Below are 10,444 nucleotides of genomic sequence, written 5' to 3'. Positions count from 1 at the left end.
ATATATATATATATATATATATATATAATGGCCGAGGTCATCGTGATCCTTCTGTTGCATTGCTGGAAACGTTGCACGCTATGGCCCATAATTTTGCGACATTATTGGTGTCTGTTATCACTTTTTGTCCAGATCTCCAACATGAGTGTTCGCAGGCATATGTACATCGAGTGTTTGGAATAGGCTGACACTAGGCCTCCTTCTCTTCTGGAATTTACAACAGCTGATCTGATCTAGTGTTTGGAATAGTGTTTCCCCGGAATGTGCTAGCATTTTTGCCATAGTGTCAGCATTGTTGTTCTTTGTCGTGATTGTGATAGTGCGTATCCGTCTTTGGCCTTTCAGCTTCTCCAGAGAGAATACGGCCCACATTTTTGCGCGGAGTCCGAACAAGGCTTCACTGTATCTCTAGTCTACGATCTCAACCACCTGTCGGGGGACAGTCAGTATTTTTCCAACTTGGCTCGCCAAGCTTCTCTTTTGAAAAGGAACTGTTTTGCTGCCATCTTCGAGCGATTTGTTGAATTCCACTCGCTGGGAGAAGAAGCTGTTGGTTCTAAGCGCGCTGTTCTTCATTACCGCCCGGACGAGACGCTGTAAGTATCATATTTTTCGTATGCGTAATCGATATAAAAGTTAGCTTGATGCATCCGGATAAATTATGTGGACACACTAACGATTCTCCCCTAAGGAAGTTTTGTATGCCATTCCATTCCATTAAGTCCCCTTACTTTGATGTATTCTGAGCCGGTTTTCAGAGTGTTGTATCTCTTCACCTGCCCAGTAACAGTAAACATTCCTCTGCCACATTGCTATCAAGGTCTTCACATTCGATGTAGCTCATTTGTTAAGGCGCTATCTTACGGACTGTAAGGTCGGTGGTTTGAACCCTACTTCGATACGTCGACTGCTCCTGTGTGGGCTTGGCAGCCTAGCAGTATTCCAGCCCCCATGCTTCCTTACGTTGGCATGGCAGCTGGGCACCGAAAGGGTGCTACAACTGGACGATTTCCCCTTCTCTCCTCATTCTACTAAACTACTGGCATTTGCTAGTTCTCATATACGGTCACCTTCACCTCCATGAAGAGTATTCACTTGGAGAGTCCAAATTTGTGATGTCTCTTCTTTAAGGATTTTGTGGATATATGTGGCTCTACGTACTAACAGCGGTGGATGCATTTATGTTGAACCCACTTGATGCGATGAAGTGCAAGAATATGAGAAATGCGCTTGTTGGTTTCTCTGGTGACCAGGCTGACGAACCAAGCTCTCCTGTGAATACATAACAGAACAGAATTCATTCGTCAGCATATTCATGCTTCGGAATTAATGATGGGAGATGTAAGTCGAAATGAAGCTATTCCTTCTAAAACCAGCATGCGTTTGAGATTGTGTTTTATGTCTCAAGTCTGGCTGAGAGAGGTATTTTTTGGGAGTGTTGATGCTAAGTCCATGGAAGATTGGAAAATATCTTATTTATGGGTTGTCTCCCACTGAAGGGCTGAAACCGGCCGAATAGCTCTCTGATCCGAGAAACCCTTTCGGTAAATATTTGTTGTCCCGCTAGAATGGGTGAGGTGGCTCAGTGGCTAGAGTGCGAATTCACTGACCGGAAGGTCCGTGGTTGGAACCCAACCTCTGCCTCTCGACTTCTCCTGTCTAGGCTTGGGCAACCTGGCAGTATCCCAGCCTCAGTGCTTCCTTCGGGTGACATGGCAGCTACGCACCGGAGGGGTGTTACAGCTGAACGAATGATCCCGGTAGAAGGACGCTAGCTGCAAGGGTTAGGATACTTCCAGGTTATCCAAGTATTTGAATGAGCTCTGGGAAAATCGTAGGGGGATTCGATAAGCAGACGGATCGGGCTTGCACCTGCCTCTCGGAATTAATTGTAGGTTGACGGTGCTGAGCTGCTGCAGATCCATGGAGCGAGCCACATGAAATATCCGGCGATTGCGTGTTTATCTTAATATATGTTAAATGTGGCCAGTTTAGAGTTTCTTGTCGCATGACCTTCATTCCTAATTACCATAAGAGAGCCCAAATTTGTACCACAACTCAAACGCCCCACAGATACCTAAACTCTTCTTACATTATTGATTTCCTTTGTTCAAGAAGTGAGTCGAGTCCTGTGTTGTTTCTTTTTGCCCATTGTCGGATGAATTGTAATTTGCCCCTTAGTCCTACTTTTAGCTTCGCTTTTTCACTTTCAGTTACATACAGGCTCAAGGTGATCGTGTCACGGTGATTTTTAGCACTGTTTTCAAAGAACCTGATGATGTGATAATTGGCAAGGTATTTCTTCAGGTAAGACGTGTTGACCTTTCTCAGCCATTCTGTCTCTCTAAACTAGTTGATAACGCCCCCAAAGGCGTCCTAATGGAAACGTGCTCTTGTTTTCGGTCCCCATATTGTCTTCCATTTTTTCATTTCATCAAAAAATATCGGAACATTCGAGCAGTAGTGTCTTATGATCAGCCCCGCCATCCACAGACCTTGTGACGAACACAATTTCATGAGAGGAAAATCTGCACCGGTTTCCTGCACACACTTCCCACAACTTTGTGACAGCAGGGTGCAATCGCGAATGCTTGTGTTAGCAGAACCTCTTGTGACACGATGGCACGATCGATCACATCCAGTTGGCTGGTTTCATCATTACATTGCGTGCAGTTATTGGACAGTGGGTTACAGCGAACCACAACGGATGGTATGACCTGCAAATCAATATACTAGTATACACTTGTGACTTCAAGTGAGGCTTTACGTTCCACTGGGAAATCTCCCCACGCGTGGCATCGCTTTGGGTTCTTTTTTATGGACTTATGTGGAGGAATCTATCGCGATGAATCGCTGCTGGTTCAGCAATTTTTCACGACACATTGTACACGGCACGACAGCCGCAGTTTGTCAGGACCACCACCGTCTTCCTTAACTTTGTCGTTCATGTGCAACAATGAGCCATGTATTAAAGAGACCGAAATACTTTTCACTCACGTACCAACGTCACGTTCAGGAAAACCAGAGCAGTCCTCTGTAAATGATCACACTAGTCTGTCTTAAATACCGTTTCATGTCACTCCGATAATCCAAGGGACCTTCCGAGAACACACTTTTTATAGGGTGATGTTTACCTCTTCGATCTGGCCGAGCACATCTATGCTCTGTACAAATGCCACAATTTCGTTCGCATAAAAGCCAGTTTCAACGATGCTGACGCAGACGAATTGTTCAAACATTTGACGTCTTCTTCCTGGTCTCCCCGGTTATCATGCGCCAATCAATTACTCTTATATTGTGTTTTCAGGAACTGACAGAAGTACGGAGGCGAATAGACCGAGCTCCCCAAGTGCTATATTCCCAAAGCACTCCACCTGCCGAACTTCAGGGGACAGACGCAGTCGTAGGGGACAATGTGGCGTACATAACCTTTGGTGAGTTACTATGGTTCATGTCTTTATCTCTGAATGCGTAATGTGGAAGTCGACCATCTATATTCCTTCACTCGGCACAGATAGCCTCGAGACCGTCGTGTGTTGCAACCGAAGTAAAGTACAGAAATCCGGCTAGATGGTCTTTGTGGAGGAGTCAATGGTCGACAAGTACCATATAATATACGTGCACTTTTTTCTGCATCAGCAACTCCGATTACGTATCTGGCACTGTGATGCTCCAATATGTTCTAGACCAAACTAGTGACAAGGTGAGCTCGACTGACTGATTATTCTCAGCTGATGTATACATTATCTATAAGCCGTGTTTTTGGATCGCCTTGCTTCGAGTTTTCACGTTAAGGTTCAAGTGCAGTATCAAGGCCTTGTATCACAGTGCAACTCTGTCGTTCACTGCGAGAGCAGGTGAGCGATGTTACCTTCGTCCCAGTTATTTCTGTTTTCCATTTTTACGTTTGTATGCTGTACTTAAAAATGCAGGTTCATCAGCCTTTGGTATTTCATCTAGGGTAGCCGTATTGATGGAGAGACCGGTGGTCCCTGTTAGGTTCCACGCACAGATGGTCTACTCATTATTTTAAGGAGAATTCTATCTACTCACGAGTAGCTGAAAATCAATGCAGTTCTGGTGCCCATTCAGTGATCTTTGATGGTACAGACCCACGGATGATAAAGCAGGGATGGATACAACATGAAACTCCTCCAACCCACCAGTTCAAGATTTTGACACCCACGCTAGCCGACAAGAGCTATTAATTGACACGCAACACTGATCTAGTGTGAAGAGGACTTACTGATTGGTTCCCCGCCTGTCTTATAACCTGACCAATTTGGTGACCTGTTCACTTGGCCTGATGAAGCTTTTGTGTCAAAAGCGAAACGTTGCCCAAATAAAAACTACCGATTGTTTACCAAGCTCTTCTGAAACGATGACTTCTCAATCGGTTCCAAACTTTTTCCAAGAGCATGGATATTGTTCCATAACTTTTCAGTGCAGTGACGCTTCTAATGAGAACCTGAAAAGGTCAGTAAAATCAGACTATACCTATATGATGGAGGCGAGAGTAGCAACAACGGTGCACAACCACACTTTCTAATTGGAGGGTCTGCGCTACTTTGAGGGTTCGTAGACAGATTCATCGGTCTACATATCAACAGCTCACCATCTACCAAGGTTTTGTTCCGTTATGCCGGAAGGAACGATGTTTCGGGTGGAAGTAGCAAATGTTGGTTACTCTGAACAGCCAGTCGATTGTCGAACTGCTTGCTGACGGGGACGATTGTCTTGATGTCATTTGTGCACTCGATTCCGCATAGAAAACGATGAAGCGAACGCAACACAGGATCTTTGCACATAATGGTTGATCATCGCAGAGTTACTTTCCAACTACTGCTCTTGATATAGTCAGTCGCCAGAGTGATTCCGCTACTTTCTGGACAGAGCATCTGTAGCAAATGTATTCACCCGTTAACCGGCGAAGTGTGCTGCGCCCGCCACTCATCGACAGTAGTATTCTCTCAGGAGAAATTTAAGCTTGTGGACTTTGCCACTCCACTCCTGACCGAAACTTTGCACATTTCCGAGGGTTTTGTGGGGAAATCGGAAACTTTTCTAGTGTATTGGGTCGCATAAACGTGAGAGACTGATCAAATCGTGTTATCTTTGAATCGGAGCTCGAGATGGCTCAGTGACTGGGAAGTCCGTGCTTCGAACCCAGCCTCCGCATCTAGACTGCGCCTGCCTAGACTTGGACAGCCTGGCGGTATCTCAGCCCTCGTGCTTCCTTCGGGTGGCGTGTCAGTTAGGGTGATAGAGCTGGTCGATTATTATCATTATCATTATTGTTTCCGAGTCACTATGTACTCATACTTCGTCCCGTAGTTGGTGTTATCGCAACGTCAACATCACAGAGAACATTCTTTGGCTCTCACTGACAAAACATCAAAGATGTGTAATTGCAAGCTCGGTTGTTACTTTGTCACTGAACAAGAAAATGCTTATCGACAGAGTTGCAAGACGTGTGACGAGCCATTTCTTGTTGAATAGAATGGATTAAGAAGGTGGTTATTGTCCGGCCATTGTATATAAGAATTCTTGCTGCAAAGGCTTCCTAAACACCAGAAGTGTTTCAAGGAGTATGGCTTACTTGGACGTTTAGCGTGAGATTGGGGCACGATTTCAGCCGAACGTGGTTTGTATCCTGTGGAAGCTGATTCCGGGTAATAAAAACTTATGCGGGTACCAAGTCATTTCGGATACAGAGAGTTCTGATCCGTTGTTACCAATGCGAACTGGAGAAGTGGTATTCTCCCATCCATTCCACTACGGTTGAGGAGCGCTAGTGCAGTTGGCTGCTTGTTTTTAGAATCTGGGCTGTCGGGGTACCATCAGCACTAGATAACGCATATACTAGATTACCACTTATCATTTTGACGATTCTTATGCACTGGTTTACAAACATTACGTCATTCAGCTGTAGCACCCTTTCGGTGTCTTAGTACCACACTATCAGAAGGAAGCACGAGGGCTGGGATACTGCCAGCCTAGACATGGGAAGTCGAGAGGCAGAGGTCGGGTTCGAACCACGGACCTTCCGGTCAGTAAATTTGCGGCGCTCTAACCACTTGGGCCATCTCGCCCCCAACATCACGTCAGATTCGCATTTCTTCTTTTATATTACTTTGAGATATCTGGTCAATGGCTGTGCTGTCCCCATTCAAAGATGAAGTGATTCAGCGGCATAAATAACCACAACAAGGCCAAAGTTCCCTGCCACATACACGGCCAGAAGTTTTATTGGCAACGTACCGAGTTTGTCATTCTTATACACGACCTTCCCATTTTCCCCATTCAGTGTTGTTCCCACGACATCTGACTCCGGAGGCAGCACCTCGTACAACAAACTTGATCCACACGTTACGCAACTACTTACACTATCACATCAAGTGTTCCAAAGGCTATATTCACCGACGAATGCGGGCCAAAACCCACGAGTTCATCAAAATCCTCAACCGTGCTCATCCGCAGTACGCCACACTGCCTGTGGTCAATGTTGGTCCTGCACCAGCGAGGCTTTCGTACAACGCCAGCTACTTCAGTCTGTACAGTCAGGACGATTCGGTGATTGATGCAAACGGGATTTGCAACCATGATTCGAAACATCCAGATTCAGACTTCCCTGAACCACCTACCGAATTTGGCTTTGTGAACGGGTACAACTGAGCTAACCCGTGGCTAGTCATTATCGCCTTGTCATTGCCACTTACTGTCCTGTATTCCCCTGTATACTTTGTGGGGAATATACGCGACTTGCGTACATTCATCATTAGTTGTGTGATTGCATCTGTGAGCATTTATGGTCCATCCTGGTCTGCATTTCATTTTGGTTCTTTTGGAACTGCCTGGCTAGGCATGAATGATATTTTTGTTTTCTACCATTTTTGGGACCTGGGACGCATTCTCACTACTGACATGTTCTACTTGGCCTTATATAACTATGCATTTGTTCCTTCATATATGAACAACACTTTGATACTGCTTCTAGGCAGAAAGTTGTCTGCGTTCTTATCCCCAAATTACCTGAGGAAGCCCCCTCAGTGGCCTGAGGGAGTTTATAAAATCGGGTCAGCTAACGAAGTACAGCGGTTAGAATGCACCTCTCTCCTGTTTAATCTGCTAGTACTGTGAACTGAGGGTTCATCGTCAACATTGTTTGTCCGCTCACTGTCTTCTGCTCCGATTTCAACAGTCCACCACGTTTCTTCTAAAAGAGCCCCATAATCGTAAATGAAGTAAACAAAAGATCGTTCAGCTGTAGCACCCTCTCGGTGCCTAGCTGCCATGCCACCCGAAAGAGGCACAAGGGCTGGGATACTGCCAGATTGCCCAGGCCTAGACAGGGAAATGGAGAGGCAGAGGTGGGGTTCGAACCATGGACCTTCCGGTCAGTAAATTCGCCCTATAACCACTTGGGTCATGTCGCCCCATAACGGTAACGGAATCTTAATTGTTTTGCGGCATCACTGTAATTTCATTGTATCTCGGATGGATCCTAATGGTTACGAGTTGCCAGTACTTAATTAGATTCAAGGTCTACTGGCGCCCAGAAAAAAAGGGTAGTTGAGACCGACCGAAGTCCTGTTCTCTTCCACGGGGACTACGATGTCAGGTTTGTTCATTAGGATCGTAGTTTACTGTTCACAGCGCACTTATGTACCCGGAAAACATAGTTGCAACATCGAACGGGATTGTTTCACATTTTCAGAGGGCTACCTCTATCGTTCAGCTTCCGGTGCCTAGCTGCCGTGCCACCTGAAGGAAGCACGAGGGTTGGGATACTGCCAGGTTGCCCAAGCCTAGACAGGGTAAGTCTAGAGGTAGAGTTCGGGCTCGAACCACGGACCTTCTGGTCAGTAAATTCGCGTTCTAACCACTTGGGCTACCTCTAACTGCTCTCAAAATCGGTCATAAGGTACCTGTTTATAAAAAACCAAAGTTTTCTTCGGCTCTGCGTTTGAAATTCCATATAAATTGGTGAAAGTGGTTTTTTGATCAGTAAAGGCATTACTGAAAAAGAGCCGATCATCAATTGTTCCGGGTCAATGAATGAGGGCGAAGTTACGTGGTTTCTTGACAAATTTTGGACCTTTCTTTATAGATGCGGGCTTTCTGGTCCTTGACGTCTACCGCTTACTTATCGAATACAATGGTCTTTCTGTGATTGAGGGCAAACAAGGTGTCCAAGTAGTATCGAGAACTCACAGCGAACGCGTTTGATGGTCATATGTTTACGATGCACTCATCCCCCGCACCATAATGTTCGTGTTTAAAGAAAAAAGACAGTCTCTAACAAATATCCTAAAACGTAGGTCCGGGTAAAGCTGGTCTAGCGCTCAGCAGGTCATCGGACTTGATTCAGATGGAATCTGGATTGGTTCGCCGAAAACACGCCTGGCCCAAAACGCAAAATTACATTGGAAGCAGAAGTTTCAGCGGGTTGCCGAAAGTGTCCTTATATTGTTCAAACAGTCAAATTTGACTGGCTTGACCAGTCGTCTCATGAAATTAGAAACAGATTCATTTGTGTACCTCACCCAGCGTGACAACTGGCGTTTCGTCGCCAACTGTCCGCGCGCCAACCGACTCCCTCATTGACAAAAAACACTCGCAAACCAACTAACGAGATCGACAGTAAACCCATGTTTCGCAACTTTGCACGTTGCAACTTTTTTGTAAGCAGAGACAGGAATATAAATTTAACACACCGTTTCTGTTTGGTCTAGTCCTAAGAAAGTTGCACTGAAATGATTTTACTCTGCTTCTCCCAGAGGAAGACTCATTTTGAATTGGATCCGACGATACGAATACCCTAAGCATACACTATTCTGTATGCTTTCGGGCTTCTTCATTGATCAAACAAATTTTGACTGTCAACTGAAGACTGCGTATTGATCCGACAGTGCGTATGCACACTTCATACCATTGCTGGAAGTGTGCTTGCTACTTTTGAGGACATCACACCTCTGGTAGAGGTGTGCGCACTGGATTCTACACAACGATGATTTATTGTGTGTAGTGTATAATGCGTTATCGTGGAGTGATATATTTTGTGAGGGAATACAACAATGAGTGTGTCAAGCAAAAGAGAATACGTATTCATTTTCGGACAGTCAGTGGTGAAAAAAAGAAACAGAACGGAACGAAACGTAGGCCATAGGCATCAGTACCAACCTGCGCAGGCCCTATCGTTCACCTGTAGCGCCCTTTCGGTGCCTAGCTGCCATATCACCCGAAGGAATCACGAGGGCTGGGATACTGTCAGACTGCCCAAGCCTAGACAGGGTAAGTCGAGAGGCAGAGGTCGGGTTCGAACCACGGTGAAAAGTCAGAATGGCTTGGAACACTCCTGTCAGTAAATCCATGCCTTAGCTGGTGAGTTATTCCGGGCTCGAGTTATAGAGCCCCGCCACTGTATCCAGTTGTCCTCTCCTGCATGACTGCCCCGTTGGCCCTAGTAAAGCTACCTGTAGCTTGAAATCGTTGTGGTGAATTGTGGAAGCAAAAACACAAGTGCTCAGGATAATAGTTCATTGTTACAACGGGACTTCACCATTTTTGTTCTGAAAGCGGAAGCCGTGGTGAGATAGTCGAACCGGTGTGCAAAAGCAGGCTCTCAGCTGGTTATCAGACGCGTAAACCGGTAGTGTGAACGATTATGAAAAACTAGTGGACAAGTTTATAATGTAATAAATAATCGTCCAGCTGTAGCACCCTTTCGGTGCCTAGCTGCCATGCCACACGAAGGAGGCACGAGGGCTCGGATACTGCCAGGTTGCCCAAGCCTAGACAGGGGAGGTCGAGTGGCAGAGGCCGGATTCGAACCACGGACCTTCCGGTCAGTAAGTTCGCGCTCTAACCACTGAGCTACCTCGCCCACCCTCGTGGACAAGAGGAAGGTACCCTTGTACGAAGACTCCCACTCGAGTGAGCCCTTAGGTGCACACGAAATCAATCAGGGCGACTTAGCTTGCTCTTTGATAACTTATTCTGATTGCTGTATTCCAAACAATGAATTCTCGACCTGTTTCATCCTTTTTCCTGCGTTATATGGGCACAAGCTGGCGCACAACTGAGGAAATCGGATCAAGTATATTTTCACCGTTCGAGTGAATCAGAAATTAGAATTCACTAAAGGCGTAATTGGATCTCGTATGCACTGTTCCAAATGTGCGTTTAGAGGTTGTTGATCAGGTGGCTGTTGATCTGTTCGCCGAGCTTGACAATTGGCTTGCAAACGTNGTACGAGGAGACATCATCAGTGTGCATTTGGGTGGGTACTTCTTCCTTGCCTGTGTGCGTTTATATAGCATTGGAAGGCTATCCGTTATCTTCTGATGTGATAGGCTACTTGAAGTGTAACGAATTTGGTTGATCTACTGGTCCACTTGTGATCTTTGTTGCGTTGTGGTCTGCGTTCCTTTAGATCGGAAGA

General features: G+C 45.8%; 2 protein-coding genes across 2 annotated transcripts in view; both read left to right on the top strand.

Annotated features, from left to right (window-relative positions):
- T265_09443 (hypothetical protein) overlaps positions 1–7,008 on the top strand; it is a gene marked incomplete at both ends in the record, with an annotated part of 10,173 nt that extends 3,165 nt beyond the window's left edge. The window contains 4 exons of the mRNA XM_009175510.1: positions 346–596; positions 2,214–2,307; positions 3,308–3,434; positions 6,308–7,008. Of these exons, the coding sequence (XP_009173774.1) occupies positions 346–596; positions 2,214–2,307; positions 3,308–3,434; positions 6,308–6,675 (840 nt within the window). The remainder of the gene's footprint in view (positions 1–345; positions 597–2,213; positions 2,308–3,307; positions 3,435–6,307) is intronic.
- A 2,735-nt stretch (positions 7,009–9,743) lies between these two features.
- The window catches only part of T265_09442 (hypothetical protein), a gene marked incomplete at both ends in the record, with an annotated part of 3,319 nt that continues 2,618 nt past the window's right edge, over positions 9,744–10,444 (top strand). Inside the window, 2 exons of the mRNA XM_009175509.1 lie at positions 9,744–9,851; positions 10,190–10,348. Of these exons, the coding sequence (XP_009173773.1) occupies positions 9,744–9,851; positions 10,190–10,348 (267 nt within the window). The remainder of the gene's footprint in view (positions 9,852–10,189; positions 10,349–10,444) is intronic.

The sequence above is a fragment of the Opisthorchis viverrini genome, assembly GCF_000715545.1.
Source record: "Opisthorchis viverrini unplaced genomic scaffold opera_v5_281, whole genome shotgun sequence".
Taxonomy (NCBI): domain Eukaryota; kingdom Metazoa; phylum Platyhelminthes; class Trematoda; order Opisthorchiida; family Opisthorchiidae; genus Opisthorchis; species Opisthorchis viverrini.
This window is presented reverse-complemented; position numbering and strand designations above follow the sequence as displayed.